This window comes from Lepidochelys olivacea (assembly GCF_965140295.1).
Source record: "Lepidochelys olivacea isolate rLepOli2 genome assembly, chromosome: 11".
NCBI lineage: Eukaryota > Metazoa > Chordata > Testudines > Cheloniidae > Lepidochelys > Lepidochelys olivacea.
In genome coordinates, this window is record NC_140421.1 from 79,745,329 (window position 1) to 79,762,469 (window position 17,141).

At 42.5% G+C, this 17,141-nt stretch overlaps 1 protein-coding gene across 1 annotated transcript in view; it reads right to left on the bottom strand.

The window, feature by feature from the left end:
- Positions 1-17,141, bottom strand: part of POFUT2 (protein O-fucosyltransferase 2) — a 28,343-nt gene that overhangs the window by 10,852 nt on the left and 350 nt on the right. The window contains exons 2-4 of the mRNA XM_084643485.1: positions 16,197-16,447; positions 10,817-10,961; positions 3,361-3,471 (exon numbers count right to left, since the gene is read on the bottom strand). Coding sequence (XP_084499611.1) covers positions 3,361-3,471; positions 10,817-10,961; positions 16,197-16,447 — 507 coding nt within the window. The remainder of the gene's footprint in view (positions 1-3,360; positions 3,472-10,816; positions 10,962-16,196; positions 16,448-17,141) is intronic.

Below are 17,141 nucleotides of genomic sequence, written 5' to 3' on the forward strand. Positions count from 1 at the left end.
CAATGTTACTAAGCAGGCAGACTACTACATTTCTGCCTCAGAGAATGAGATCAATTAACAAACAGGCAGGCTGCTACATTTCTGCCCCCCGGACAGAGCCTTCCTCCTGCATAATAAAAAGACCTTCCCCTCCACATCCCCGGCGAGCCGCAGTAGAAAGCAAGAGGGACAGTCTCTCTCTCTCATTGGCTGGCAGGCATGCACGCCCAGCCCCGCCCTCTGACGGTGATCAACATCTCCCCCGCAGGCACATATGCCAAGCTCCCTCTCCAACTCCAGTGCTTTACATCTCTGAGGGCACAGAAATATGCGGGCCATATGAATTCTGCGTCCCCACAGGGGCGCAGAATTCTGTCAGAAGTACTATGTGTGGTCCCCTCTTAGCCCTTTGGCAGCCACTACAAGTGCTAATTCTGCACCTCTGTGGGAGGATAGGGGGTCTACATCTGTGGACATAGTAGGGAGTGAGCCACGACACAGCTCTCTGTTAAGGTACAGTCCATACTCTGAAAACATTTGTGAGCCCCTTGTGTGACAGAACCAGCCCTCAGGAAGCAAACAAGAGAACGTCTCCAATGCAGAGAGGATCTGGCCACTCTCGTACATTTTAAAGGGACACTGAGTAAACTACCACTAAATAACGGGACAAATTTAAACTGGAAATAAGGTGTAAATATTTAACAGTGAGAACAATTAACCACTGGAACAACTTATTGAGGGGTGTGGGGATTCTCCATCACTGATCATTTTAAAATCAAGATTAGAGTTTGGGGCAGCCAGAAATATATAGGAAGTAGTTTAGGTCTGTGCAATGAGCACTCTAAGTCTGATCCAACTCCCACAGAAGTTTTTCCACTGAGTGGGATTTTTTTCTACTAAAATGATAAGCAGGTAAATTGTTTATCTTAACATTTAAATTTGAGCCATTAGGTATCAAAGTTAAAATCCAGTTGAGCAGTTCATATCCGAGACAGTCTTTGTTTTAGGCCTTCTACAAACTCGGGAAGATAATACAGCATCATTTATGCTTGGCTTACATTTGAAAGTGTATCTCCTGAACCATAAGAGGCAGATATCTAAATTTCAGTTTTTAAACAAAAGTTGAGATTCTGGGATACAATTCTGTGGCAAAGTGGTAGTGTCTGTGACAAAATCCAAAATCCATCCAAGAAACACACGGGCCACAATTATATATATTTTAACCTGTTCATAAACTTATGGTAAGGTTCTGTTTTAGCTTAAATTGACCATGTTTTGTAGAAGCCCAAAGGTGATTTAAAATAAACTGGAACAAAAAAATGCATGAGTTATGAAAGAGCAACAAAACCAAACCAACCACAACCTCCCCCTATTTTCTGCTATAAACAAATGTAAGACTTTTGAACATTACATGGCAGCTGACTTTTGCAAGTTTAAATTTTGTGGCTGACTAGTCCTCACTTAGGATTAGTCTCCCAGATAGTTTGAAACAAAGTTGTATAAAACTAAAAAGATGTTAGACACATAGGTGACAATTTCAAGTTATTATTTACAACACTACATAACAACATGCATCATATCAACATTCATTAGTTACGTAGGTATGGTTTTGTGATGTTACTTTGTTGTGAAACCACAGATGCATAAGATTTCAAATACAGAACCGTAGATTCTCATAGTAAAACCAGTGAAGAGTTTAGTTTTAGTCTTACCATTTTCAAAGAAAAAAGTGAAATGTGTTAATATAATATTGAGGTTAAAATTGTAAACACCCTCAAGAGAGAAAACACAAGAGTTAAAGCTCTGCTTGTGCTACTGATTCACATAGCACTTAGGGAATATTTTGGATTGCTAATTATGCTGTTAAAGCCAACATTAATACACATAGAACCAGTTCTGTCCTTTAATACTTCTATGCAACTCCCATCACAGTCTGGGGGAACTGTACGTATTTATCTATGCACAGAAGGATGATGTGAAGATGAACATTGAGAAAGGCCTTGAGCCTTACCATATTTATCATTACATTAGTGTGTCCTTTTATGAACTGCATGTGTTTAACTATGGTATTGAAGTAAACTCGTCCTGTGTGTATTAATCTCATTGTACAAATTCTACAACTATTGTTACCTCAACAGCAAACCCAATCAGAGATCTCTCTATGCAGGATCATTTACGTTCTAATATTGCCCGGTTATATTTAAAGGTTATTAGTAACCTTCTTGTGCATGTTGATCCAGGAAGTGCCTGGAAGACCTGGGCTCCATTCCCAGCTCTGCCACAGATCCTCTTGGGCAACTCGTGCAGTGACTTTTTCCAAAAGTGGCCAGTGATTCTTGGTGCTAACTTTGAACCTGCTTTCCAAAGGTGCTGGACACCTCTGCAGTTCCAACTGATATGGACAGGAACAGCAGGCGTGCTACACCTCTGAAAATCAGGCCCAAAGCAACTGAAGTCAGGCATCTGAAAATTAGCATTCATTTGTGAAAATGTTGATCTCACTCACTGCTCAACTGTTGGTCAGTAAAAATGGCGATAGTTACATTTCTTAACTCCTAGGGTTGCTACAGGGATAAATTCATTATTTACTAAGTACTCAAATACTGGATGATGGTGGCTCCAGAAAGGCCTATAAATAAAAGGTTTCAGAGTAACAGCCATGTTAGTCTGTATTCGCAAAAAGAAAAGGAGGACTTGTGGCACCTTAGAGACTAACCAATGTATTTAAGCATAAGCTTTCGCGAGCTACAGCTCACTTCATCGGATGCATACTGTGGAAAGTGTAGAAGATCTTTTTATATACACACAAAGCATGAAAAAATACCTCCTCCCACCCCACTCTCCTGCTGGTAATAGCTTATCTAAAGTGATCACTCTCCTTACAATGCGTATGATAATCAAGGTGGGCCATTTCCAGCACAAATCCAGGGTTTAACAAGAACGTCTGAGGAGGGGGTGGGGGTAGGAAAAAACAAGGGGAAATAGGTTACCTTGCATACTGACTTAGGCTTGAATAGAGACTGGGAGTGGCTAAGTTAATTGTATCCAATTTGCAAATGAATTCCAATTCAACAGTTTCTCGCTGGAGTCTGGATTTGAAGTTTTTTGTTGTGATATTACAACAGATGTCAGGGTGATTGAAGTCCTCCATGAGAACCAGGGCCTGTGATCTGGAAACTTCTGTTAATTGTCTGAAGAAAGCCTCGTCTCTACCTCATCCTCCTGTCTGATGCCAGACATTTTATAACACTTCTAATGAACTATACTTCTCCAGTGAGGAGATACCATCATGGTGTAACATGCCGGAAGCTTTTGCCACCTTTCTCCTAGCTGTGAAGATAGGTTTTTGAACACACACAAAAAATAATAGAGGCAACTCACCGTGCTGAAGTGTTTTTCAAAAGAACAGGAGCTATGATAGATGCTGATCCTTGGACAGATAGACAAGAGACATTTAGGCCCCGTGTTTCCTCATAACCCCAGAACCATCCCCTGTAAGATAGTAAAAAAAGTCTCCAATTAATAGATCACCATTTTAAGATGAATTTGCTGTGCATAGTAAGATTAGTTAGCAGCACATCCTAGAGAAAAAATAGTCCTTGGTCTCAACAAAAATGTACACATACTCCTTAAAAAAGAAAATATCTTTTTGATATCACTGTATGCAATCACGATGGATTTAGCTCTCTTGATTTTCAGAGTATATTTTTTTATTATTGGGGTTAAAAAAAATCAAGTGAAAAAATGGAACAACTTTTTCCCTGATCAAAAGTAACTATTTGTAGAGCTAAAGTTACCAGGTTTTATATGAAAGTAAGCTGGTAATTTCTCCAGCCAACTAAACAAAAGTATCTCAAAGTCATTAGAACCTAAGAACAGCCATACTGGGTCAGACAAGTGGTCCATCTCTTCCATCAGTGGCCAGTGTCAGATGCTTCAAAGGGAATGAACAGACCACAGAAATTATAGTGATCTATTCCCTGTTGTTCAGTCCTAGCATCCAGCAGTCAGAGGCTTACGGGCACGCAGAGCATGGGGTTGCACCCCTGACCATTTTGGCTAATAGCCAATGATGGACCTATTCTCCATGAACTTATCTAACTCTTTTTTGAGCCCAGTTATAGTTTTGCCCTTCACAACATCCTCTGGCGACACATTCCATGGGTTGACTGTGCGTTGTGTGAAGAAGTAATTAATTTTGTTTGTTTTAAACCTGCTGCCTATTAATTTCATGGTTCTCGTGTGCTGGCAGAGACACAGGCCAGGCACCGTTCTCAGGCCCCCCGGTCCCCTGCCTGGCCGTACCCCTATACTGTTTCTGGAACTGCCACCTTCAGAGCTGGAAGCCCGGCCAGCAGCTGCTGCTCTCTCCGCTCTGCCTTCAGAGGTGGACAGCCAGAAAGTGGTGGCTGCTACAGGGGGACTGAAGCAAATGTTGGGGTGGCTATAGTCCCCACAACCCTCGAAGATTTCTCTGTTAAGCCAAGCTTGGTCGCCTGCCATATTTGCTATTCTTTCTGCACCTCAGGATGGTTTGTTCCTGCACCCTCAATAAGGCTTCTTTAAAATACAGCCAGCTCGCCTGGACTCCTTTCCCCTTCATATTAGCCTCCCAGGAGATCCCGCCCATCAGTTCTGCTTTTCTGAAGTCCAGGGTCCGTATTCTGCTGCTCTCCTTCCTTCCTTCTGTCAGGATCCTGAACTCGACCATCTCATGGTCACTGCTGCTCAGGTTGCCAGCCGCTTCTACTTCCCTTACCAATTCTTCCCTGTTTGTGAGCAGCAGGTCAAAAGGAGCATGGTCCCTAGTTGGTTCCTCCAGCACTTGCACCAGGAAGTTGTCCTCAACACTCTCCAAAAACTTCCTGGATTGTCTGTGCACTGTTGTATTGCTCTCCCAGCAGATGTCAGGGTGTTCCCACTTCCCCACTTACCTCTGGGCTTAGGTCGCCATACCCCGCGAACCTAGTCTAAAGCCCTCCTCACTAGGTTAGCAAGCCTGCCTGTGAAGATGCTCTTCCCTCTCTTTGTTAGGTGGATTCCATCTCTTCCTAGCAATCTTTCCTCCTGGAACAACATCCCACGGTCGAAGCACTCTCTCCGATACCACAATTCGATGGTCCCTACCTCGGCCTTTTCCTTCAACAGAGAGGATGGACAAGAACATGACTTGCGCCTCAAACTCCTTTATCCTTCTTCCCAGAGCCAGGTATTGTGTGGTGACCTGCTCAAGGTCATTCTTGGCAGTATCACTGGTGCCCATTTGGAGAAGTAGGAAGGGGTAGTGTTGCGGGGGCTTGATCAGTCTCAGCAGACACTCAGTCACATCCTGAATTCTAGCTCCAGGCAAGTAGCACACTTTTCGAGTTTCCCGGTCTGGACGGCAGATGGATGACTCTGTCTCCCTTAGGAGTGTGTCCCTGACCACCACGACCCGTCTCCTCCTCTTGGGAGTAGTGGTCGTGGAACCCCCATCCTTAGGACAATGCAGCCCATGCCTTCCGGTCGATGGGGTCTCCCTCAGATCCTTTCCCTCAGATGACTCTTCCAAACCATTCTCCAACATAGTACCTGTACAGAGAGCCTGAAAACAGTTTCTTACCTCAATCTGCATTGGGGGTACATGGGTTCTCCCCTTTCTTCTTCTAGAGGTCACATACTGCCTATTTTCTTCCCCGTTCTGCACTGCCCTTGGATTCTTCAGCATGCTGTACCTGCAGTGCCAAGCACTGACTTCTATCCAGAAAAATCTTCATTTTCTCTGATGCAATGCAGGGTTGATACTTGGGTCTCTAGTCCTTTAACCTTCTCTTCAAATATGGAAGATCTCTTTCTTGAGTGGTAACAGCTAATTTAGACACCATCATTTTGTATGTAGAGTTGGGATTATGTTTTCCAATGTGTATTGCTTTGCATTTATCAGCACTGAATTTCATCTGCCTGTGAGATCACTTTGTAACTCTTCACATTCTGCTTTGGACTGAACTCAGTTGCATTCCATCCCGTTCCTCTGCTAACAGTCTAGACGGATTTCTAAACAATAGTCACGTGCAGCGGTTCTTCTGTGACTATGGCAGTGGCAGAGGATGCTCAATGACTGGCACAAGGCCTTTTGTTTGCGAGTCGGCTGACAGTCAGTACAGAGCGGAGCTCTTCCTAATGACCAGTGACTCAGCATCTCAAAAAGCCACCAAGAGAGCTAACAGGTGGAAGTTTCCATAACTAATTTTTTTCAGGTTTCAATCTAGTTTTGTAACAAGGAGTTGGGGAAGCACCCAGTTCAGGTCACAGCCCTAGCACCCCCACACAAACCACCCAAGGCACCTCTGCTGCCACTGGAAGAGACACTTGCAGATTATTATATATCACACAGAACCAAAGGAAAACAGACTCAGATGCTTATCGCTAGGCCGCAGGGCTGGATAACCGCTACTCACATAACAGGCAGAGTATACACAAGAAAACGAGTGTGCAGTAAAGGGCTTGATTTCAGATCTGTCCTAGTAGACTTCCTGTGTTTTCTGGGGAAATGGAGAGGCTTTCCTCCTGACAACCTAGATCGCCTTTTATCTGCAAGGTCCTTTATTAGTAAGTACACAGCTACCTTTCCCCGCGACTAGACTCCCAAAGGGGATACGGTGTTCTCTCTTAACTCCTGAATCTTAACTTCTCCAGGAGCATCTAGGCTGATGACAAGTGGTGTCATAGTGACGCTTCAGGACAATGAGAACCTTCCAGGATTTTACTTGTTATAAGTAGAAATCAGGTTTAACAATAAAAACAGAGCCTCAATTAATGATATCTGGACTATAGGACAGGAAAACAATCCAGGAATTGCAAAACTAGAACTTTTTACAGAATTTGACAGAAACGTAGAGATCCCGTCTTGCTTGGTGTTTGTAATCGAAAGTACTGTTTGTCATATACAGATGTCACAATATTCGCTTGATATAAGCCAGAGGGATAAATAGCTCATACTGAAAATATGACAAATAGTGGTAATGCATGTCAGTAGCCTATATCATAGTAGAGCTGTCAATTATTTGCAGTTAACTCACGCGATTAACTCAAAAAAAGTAATCACACTTAATCACACTGTTAAACAATAAAATATCAATTGAAATGACATATTTTATGTTTTTCTACATTTTCAAATACATTGATTTCTATTACAACACAAAATACGTGTCCAGTGTTCATTTTATATTATTTTTGACTATAAATATTTGCACTGTAAAAATGATAAAAGAAAGTATTTTTAATTCACCTCATACAAGTACTTTAGTGCAATCTTTGTCGTGAAAGTGCAACTTACAAATGTAAATTTTTTGTTACATAACTGTACTCAAAAACAAAACACTATAAAACTTTAGAGCCCAGAAGTCTACTCAATCCTACTTCTTGTTCAGCCAATCGCTAAAACAAACAGGTTTGTTTACATTTGTGGGAGATACTGCTGCCTGCTTCTTATTTACGGCACCAGAAAGTGAGAATAGGCATTCGCATGGCACTTTTGTAGCCAGCATTGCATGGTATTTATGTGCCAGATATGCTAAAGATGCATATGCCCCTTCATGCTTCGGCCACCATTCCAGAGGACATGCTTCCATGCTGATGAAGCTCATGAAAAAAAAATGTATTAATTAAATTTGTGACTGAACTCCTTGGGAGACAATTGTACATCTCCTGTTCTGTTTTACTTGCGTTCTGCCATGTATTTCATGTTATAGCAGTCTTGGATGATGACCTAGCACGTTCATTTTAAAAACACTGTCACAGCAGATTTGACAAAACGCAAAGAAGGTACCAATGTGAGATTTCTAAAAATAGCTACAGCACTCAACTCAAGGTTTAAAAATCTGAGGGACAAGGTGTCGAGCATGCTTTCAAAAGTCTTAAAAGAGCACCACTCTGATGTGCAAATTACAAAACCTGAACCACCGAAAAATAAAATCAACCCCCTGCTCTTGGCATCTGACTCAGATGATAAAAAAGAACATGTCTGCTCTGCCTTGGATCGCTGTTGAGTGGAACAAGTCATCAGCATGGACGTATGTCCTCTGGAATGGTAGTTGAAACCTGAAGGGACATATTTCAGAGTAGCAGCCGTGTTAGTCTGTATCCGCAAAAAGAAAAGGAGTACTAGTGGCACCTTAGAGACTAACAAATTTATTTCGCATCAGATGAAGTGAGCTGTAGCTCAGGAAAGCTTATGCTCAAATAAATTTGTTAGTCTCTAAGGTGCCACAAGTCCTCCTTTTCTTTCTGAAGGGACATATGAATCTTCAGCGCATCTGGCACATAAATATCTTGCGACACCAGCTACAACAGTACCATGCAAATGCCTGATCTCACTTTCAGGTGACACGGTAAACAAGAAACAGGCAAGCATTATCTCCTGCAAAATTGTAACCAACTTATTTGTCTGAGTGATAGGATGAAGTAGGACTGAGTGGACATGTAGGCGCTAAAGTTTTAAATAGTTTTATTTTTGAATGCAGTTTTTTTCTGTACATAATTCTACATTTGTAAGTTCAACTTTCATGATAAAGAGATTGCACTACAATACTTGTATTAGGAGAATTAAAAAATACTATTTCTTTTGTTTTTTACAGTGCAAATATTTGTAACCATAAATAAATATAAAGTGAGCACTGTGCACTTTGTATTCTGTGTTTTAATGGAAATTAATATACTTGAAAATGTAGACATCCAAAAATATTTATTTAAATGTTATTCTATTGTTGTTTAACAGCACAATTAATTGTGATTAATTTTTTTAATTGCAATTAATATTTTTAAACGCTTGTAAGCCCTAATCATAAGTAAAGGTAACTTCTCTTTTGGAGTCCAAATAGCCAGCAGACACAATACCCTGTGGGCATGGTTCAAAACTGAAATACCATTGATATAAAATATATTCCAAGTCTTTAAAAACTGACTGGTGTCTCAGAATGTTTGCATCAATTGATAAAAGAAGTGCTAGAAATATAATGGTACCCAACACTAGGTGAGATACGAGCTCAGAGCTGCATTGCTATCATGGTTACACTAAACTCAGTTATAAGGCCTTTGTGTGACACTGTATAAAAAGAAAGGTGACCATTTATACCACTGATGTTATCACTGTTCTACAATTGAAATAGATCTTGTACAAAGTATGATACAAAGATTTTTAAGGTATCAATGGAAATGTTATAGTCTGCTAAGTATTGTTACTCTGTTTATATGCGTGTATTATCATTGTATATGAAGTTATGAATCGTTGCTGTGTGTTTGTATCTCAAACATGTTCTGTTCCGGGGTAACAGCCACAAGACAGATTTACAGCCATAGGTGATGGGCCATTTAAGGAGAATCAGCTCTTCCAACGGGCCGCTGCAGAGGAGGCCTCAGAGAGCATACGGACAATGGAGGCCCAGCGACTCAGCAGGGCACGAAGAACATGTGTTTGCTGTCTCCATGTTTGAGACAGTAACTTTCCATGCACATAGTCTCAAGGTTATATCCCCCCAGGCTGACATCACCTTCTTGCCTCTTTCCTGCTCCACATCTCTAGACCATGATTTCCAGCAAAAGAAGAGCTTTGAACAATGGACTGAGGACCCCAATATTTGTGATGATCCAAAGAGACTTATTGCAAGCTAGCAGATTTAACATCACTGCTATTATCCTGGTCTACAAACTCTGAAATCAACAGTAATGTAAATGATTCATTTTAACCTCTTAATAACTCTCTTTTTTAATATTAATAAACCTTTAGTTTGTAGTTACTACAGGATTGTTGATCCCCTTGAGCACGGAGGAGCTGGTAATGGTTTCTGAATGATCAGGATTTACAAATGGGTTAGATGGTGTAGGGCCATGCTGAGCACCGCGCAGCAAACCAGTATTGAGTGAACAAAGGCCTAGGTAACCATGGGGAAGCCCACATATCAAACAAAATGAACAGTCTTCTTTCCTAGTATAAGTGACAGAACACGCCTGGGACAATTTAGGATAGCTGAATAGCCAGAGGCTGCTATAAAGCCATTATTCTTCCATTAGTAAAGAACCAAGTAGTTTAATCTCAAAGTGCAAACAAAATTTTATAGTGATCGTGTAGAAATTCAGACGTTCATCTCACTGCCTATAAGATTTTATTTGGAACCGTTTTCAAAGTTAGTCTGTATTAATCCTCGATTAAGGGCTACTTTTTGTTTTGAGAAATCCTTATTTCTAACTTTAAGAGCAGCTCACTCAGTGATTTTTCAAGTTTTCCATATTCTTTAGTTCTCAGAACGGATGTCTGGTTTTGCAGAATGCAAATGCTTGTACAAAAAAACCCCCGAAAACAGAATTAAAACAACAGAGCACAGGCCTTACCCCTTGAGATTCTACTAGAGGATGTCCAGAGCAATGATGCATTGCTTTCAATCAAGAACTGTGCTAGAAAAATATATTTCCAAAGTGCCTTTTCCAGGGTCAGCCTCACCTGTTCAAAGTGTTTTCCCCACAAAAAGCAGAAGAAAGAAAAACCACAATCAACTAATATGGCAGCAATAAGAAGACTGCTGTATTGATTTTCCTAGGTGTCCTTACAAAACCTGTAGGAAATATAAATTTCCATCCTGCTTCCACTATTGTACTACTTTATGCTGCCTCCTACCATCCCTTCCCCTAACCAACACGACAGCTTCAGTGCGCTTTAAAAATGTAGCAAAATCAGCCTCAAGCACCCAAATACTCATGAGCAAGTTCAATAAACAAACCAGACTGCATGTGGAAGGAAGGCAAATGTCTCACTGACTGAACTAAATGGGAAAATGAAGGAGTCACATATCCTGTAAAATATTACCTGTAGTATTCATGTTTGTCTTTTGAGTACATGAGCTGATCAATGCATTGCCTCTCATCTATTTTCTCTTCCCAAGTTCCTTCTTTCCATCCTTCTGCATAGCTTTGTAGGACATATACCTGGTCTATAAAGGGTCCACCTGACTCTGAATAGGAAGCAAAGAGAAGTAACTATCAGCATGTAAGAGTACTTGATTTACGTATACAGCAGCATTGCTTGCCCTGTTTTAGATAAGAAGCTGCCATAATTTCCAACATATTCTATACAGTTCTAGTCAACTTACCAAAAAAATGATAAGGTGATCTATAGAAACCAGAGGAGTCTGGGGATTATTCATTACCCACCTCAAACAAAAGGTGTTTGGTTTGGATATATCTAACACACAAAACCCAAGATTCAGAATGCTGGGTAAACCAAACATTTTATCAAAAAACAACAACAAAAAAAAAACAACCCACCTTGTATCACCTTTGAATGTCCCCCTTTCCTTTTACACATTATCTTGATGAATCTTTTTTCGTCATTCAGTGCATTTCCTTTGAACTAACTTTTCCTGTTAAAACTGCTTTTTAAGAATGTTTGAGTTTATTTTTCAGAAGAGACTGTACATGACGGGGCTTTACTTGGCTAAGAGGAAAAATGTCAACTCTAGGAAATACTTGGCTTCTGTAGGAAGGTGCGGTGCCCAAAAGAGCCTCACCTCATCAGAGTGAAGGAGACACAATGAAAGAAAAGTCATCAAAATGAGAGAAAGAAAAAACAAAACAAAACCCCCCAAGATGTAAGGCGGGTGCTAAGTTCCCTCTAAGCTGTGCGGCCGCATAGGCAAGGAGAGGCGCCTCTCCCCCCTGTCCATGGCTGCTGCAGCTAGAGAGGGCTGGGAGGAGTCCTCTCTCCCCGCTGCAGCCCCGAGGCAGCCTGCACCCCAAACCCCTTGTGACCAGGGTCCCAGGGGAACCAACTGAGGTCACTCAATTAGGGTGAACTGCAAAGAATGGGGCAGGCAATCCCCAAAGCTGGTGGATATTCCAATTCTTAGATTTACCAAGCCAGCACAAAACAGCTTCTATACCACCTCACTGGTTACCCAGAAGCCAACAACACAGTTCTCTTAAAGTAACCCAGCCTCAGGCCTCCACTCAGACACCGAAGTCAAATGTGAAAATCTTATTTTTCTTTTTTTCAGATTACTGAAAATCTTATTCATCATATAAAAAAGTTCTACCAACCCCAAAAGATCGGACACATTACCTCCCAGGGTAATGAATATTCCAGAGTTTACCCAAATACACGCTTACAGCCAATTATTAACAACTAAACTACAATTTATTAAAAAAGAAAAAAGAGAGAGTATTGGTTAAAAGATTAGTATACATACAGACACGAGTACAGTTCTTGAAATTCAGATTCATAGCAGAGATGGTGAGCTTTATAGTTGTAAAGAGGTTTTTTTAGAATTTAGTCCATAGGTTATAGTCCAATGTCCAATATCATACTCAGGGTGTTCCAGTTTAGGACTGGGATTCTCAATCTTGCAACTCAAACTTCACCGATGAAGCTTAAGCAGATCTGAGATGACAGGATCAGGACCCAAGGATCTTTTATACAGTTTTCAGGCCTTCTCATAACAGCCTGGAGTCATTCAGTGAACAATAGGCAATTTATGGGGACTTTTGAAGTAGATCCATTTCCTAAACATCGCCGGTAATTACCCACACAGATTAACGTAAGGCAATTGCCCGCTTTCCATCATTCTCAGGTGATCTGCTATACATTTCAAAGTTCTAACCTATCGAGCAAGGAATGGCCTTAATTATACATATTGTTCTCACATCTCTCTAATGGTTGACTCTTGGTCAATCAGCCTGCAAGCTGCTTAACCCTTTCTGGCTATGTGTCACATCCCTCATCCCCGGCCCCACCCCAGAGCCCTCACCCCCCGCTGGAGCCCTCACCCCCCGCACCCTGAACCCCTCACCCCCCCACCCCACACCAACCCTCTGCCCCAGCCCTGAGCCCCCTCCCACACTCCAAATCCCTTGGCCCCACCCCCGCCACACATCACCTCCATACTGGTGCACTTAACAAAATTCATTCCGCACATGGATATAAAATATTAGAGGGAACATTGCTTGGGTGGTGTCAAATTTGTAACCAGAAGGTACCAGTGGAGGATACTAAGCCCTGCCTGTAGGGACTGCCTGGGATTTCAGACCTGGAGAAAGGAGCTGACAGTGGTAACCCTTTTAAGCAATTGGCCGGTGGAACCAACAACTGTGCCTCCTGACAAAAGATGACTTAAGAATTTGAGGCTGTCAATGAGATGGGGAGCTACCCCTTGGAACAAGCAGAGCTTCCGCCAAGAAAGGGGACGACTGAACCTTGAAGGGTCAGGGCTCTCTACCTTTTATCCCCCTTGTATTTTTCCTGTCTTGTTTTCGCTCTTCTTAAAAGAAGAGGAGACATGCCCAAGGTGTGGGCCAACAGCCCAGTTATAGACCTATATTCATACATTAAACTTAAATATCTCCTCTGCTGAGAGAAAGTGGCTGAAAGATTCTGAGATACTGTTGTAGACTTTAATACACAGGTGATGGCACTAAATACCACTTAATGAAGGAAACTTTAACCTACAGTTTCCAAGTTCTCAGGCAAAAAGTCATCTTCCTAATTACCTTAGCCACACAAGCTTTCACACAAATTGCCCGTACCCATCAAAAATTTAGGAGTGTGGGTAGAAAATGTAGCTTACACTGGCAGTCTCCATACAACCTTGACTATGGAGGGCCAAATTCATCTTTGTTGTAACTCCACAGAGAAAAATGGATTTACTGTAGGGATGAACTGGCCCCAAAGTCTCTTCTGTGCATCCATAATTTTTTTTTAAAAAAACAAGCACAATGGGACTCTCAGAAGACTGGCATGTCATTCACCTGAGAGATGGTCTTCAGAGCAAGCATGTGAGAACTGAGCACAGGCTGGCCATGCTCGGGGAGTTTTCTCAGAAGGGGCCTTGTTCTACTCTCCTTGAAGTCAATAAGAATCTCTTCTTTAGCTTCCACCGGCACTGGATGGGCTCTGTTACTGTACTATGAGTAAGTACAGCTGTGACCAGGTAAACAGGATTACTTTTTCCTACAGCTTTATTATAAAATACGAACATTTTCAGAGTTGGCCTCTTCCATCCCTTTGCTTTTACCTTTAATATTTTTCTCTCTCCTCCTCCACCCCACTCCCCACAACCCTTGTCTTCTCATGCCAGAGTCTAGAGTCTGAGTCCTGATCACTCTTTAAATATAAGAAAATTGCCAACCCTGCCATTTTCACGTGTTTAAAGTCCTAAGGGCTATTACTTTGAGAGAAATTTGGCTACGTTTTAATTAGGAGTGTAAAACCATGAAAGTTTAATTTTTCAGATGTCTTCTGGGCTTTTACAATTGAAGAGTGGTCTTGTTTTTTCAAACCAATGTGATAAAGTAAGTCTGTAATTGCTTTTACTACAGCATTTTAAAAAAATATTTAGAACTAGTTAGGCTTGTGCACTGAGGTTAAGGATCCTATTTCATACCTTATATATGTTCATCAACGTCTCTTCACGTACTTACAGTAATTAAGTCAAATATTTTAATAAGACACTCAATCTTGTTAAGGCCTGAAATTTGACCTTCCTTGAAACTGTCATAACTTGATGGAGAGTAGATCATCAGTAAGACTGAACTCAGCCAAAAGGTAATTCATCAGCACTTGCGGTGGGTTTGTTAATTATATAGACATTTAGAATCCAAAAGGGGACAGACAACTGTCTTCTGCCCTTGCAAAGGCAAAGACTAGATCTAATAGGGCATTTTCATATCTACTTACAATGATTTACTGCTATACTTTATGTAGCTTTACTGAAAAGGCAGCCGAGTGAGCACAAAACAAGACTCAATGCCTATGAGTGTCACGACACGGATAGAGTTGACTTGTTTTGAGCAAGAAAGAGCATACCTTTTTTCTCTCAACTGTATAAAGATAGCAACAGTAGGGAAAGACACTTCGAAAGACGCAACCAAAAGAAAAAAAAAATTGCGAGCAATGGAGGTAAAACACAAAAGTTAAAACCCATGAACACTGTGACTTTTACTGAAATCACATTAAAACAACACTAGCGTCTAGAAAATAGCACAAAAATTCAAAGGCAAGTTATGTGGTGGGACTGAGGATCTATTGTACACTTTGTGCCACGGTGGAGAAAACCACCTGAGAGGTTTTATTCAGGTAATGCCTACATGAAGTAAGAGTCCAATCAGTTTCATTATAGCATAAAGTTATTACACTTTTGCCTCGGTGTCATCACCCCTAACTACATCTATCGGGTACACTCTGACCTTACAACAATCAATGCTCAAGCTCTAACACTTCCCGTCACTGTCAACCAAAGCACATCTAGTGGACTGAAATGAAAATATGCTTGTTCCAGTATACCTTAGAAAGCCATCCTTAATAACAATGGTGATCGGAACAAAACAAACAAAACTCTTCTATGCCACTTGGAAAGACCAAGACCCTTCAGCTTCAAGGGTGAAATTCCCCCTTGGGGAATGGAGGGCTTGTACAGCAGCATAACGCACTGAACCTGAGTAGGGAAGAGAGCGTGAATTGCACCAACCTCTCCACACAGAACAGGATCACCTGGGATTTAGGCAGATGGAGTCAATTTCACTTAAAGTGAATGAAAGCACAAGATATTTTCATGTTTTACAAATACCTCGGGCAGGAGCACACAGCACCCCTTTGCGCTCGCTTCAACCCGAACCACCTACCTAGCCATTGTTCTGGTCCCCAGTGTAAATCAGAACACACACACACAATGACCTGTTTTGGTCATACGAGCTTCTCTGTAGTTACACTTTAGAGAGGAAAATCAGGTTCGGAACATATGGTGGCTCTTGAAAGTCACCACTTCTGAATGAGGTGATAACGAGAGTGTCCGTTTTCTTCCCTCCGGCCTTCCTTGGCCCTATACTCTATATAACACAGGTGCTCTTGTTTAATTCAAATTTGCTTCTCATTTCTCAGATTAGTTTCATAGTGGCTAGCTTGAGGATACTAAACTGATAGAAGTGCAGTCACACTAAGAGTGCTCGCTGGGTCAGAAAGAGATCTTTCTTTGCAATGACACATGGTAACTTGTTAGAAGTAAGTTTTCCTACTGTAAAATATAAGCATCGGACAGGGTCAATCATTGAGCAGACTTCAAAACTCCTCTTTAGAGTAGCACAAAAAGTACCACCCTACACACCTTGTTCTAATGCATATCATAAACAGAAAAACCTGTGAAGGAAACACATCAAAGATTTATTAACCCCTCACAGGTGACAGAATAAATGTACTTTACCTGCAAGAAACTGCTCATACTCAATAACAGGGATGTTTTTATTGAGGCTTGGAAGATCAAAGAACTCAGACCAAGGGATTCGGACCTGATGAATGTCAGGACTCTGCCAGTGATAAAGACGTCCCCAAGGAGGCAGGACCAATACCCAAGCTTCACTTTTCAGCAAGGTCTTTAGAAGAGAGGCAACACGAATATAGACATCTCTGCGTAGATTGAACCCTTCAGGAGGATTTACATCATACAAAAGATACCTGGAGAAAGTGAGAAACTAGAATCACTTTTGGGAGGCTTCGAGCATTTACAGAGAGAATTTATCTGTCGCTAATTTGGAATCACTTTACTAGGCTCCCAATGTCTCTCTTATGACTCCTTACGGGAGGGCAAAAAACGGGGTAGGAGGGCTGCAATACGCTGAAACAAGGTCAAAATGTCATCAGGTCACTTCAGGAAGGCAGCAAGGAACCTGGGGCCGTTAACTAAGCTGGATCAGAGCTGGACAGCACGGCGCTGGGCCACGAGCAAGGCAAGCGCCCAAACGCGAAGGAAAATATTCACGGGGGCATTTGCCGCGAGGCTCTGTGCAGCAAAGAGCCCGGAGCCGGCTCTGCGGCCCCAGGCGGGCCGGTGACAGGGCGGCTGAAACGGGGGGCGGCCAGGCGTCGGGTCTCCCCCGCCACAGCCGCCGGCATCCCGGCCCCGCGCACGGCGGCCCCGGCCTGGCTCGGGCCACAGAACCCGGCCCGGCCCCGGCCCCGGCCGCCTCTCGCAGCCCCAACGCGGCCGCCGCCAACCCGCCGCCGGCCTCCGAACCCGGCACCTGCGGGCGCGGCCTTCGCGGCTGAGGCGCCCGCAGCGGCTCGGGGTCAGCGGCCCGGCCCGGCCCCCCGGGTCCTCCCCGCAGCGGCGGCGGCGGGGCCCAGCCAGGCCCCGGGGCCCCAGCCAGGC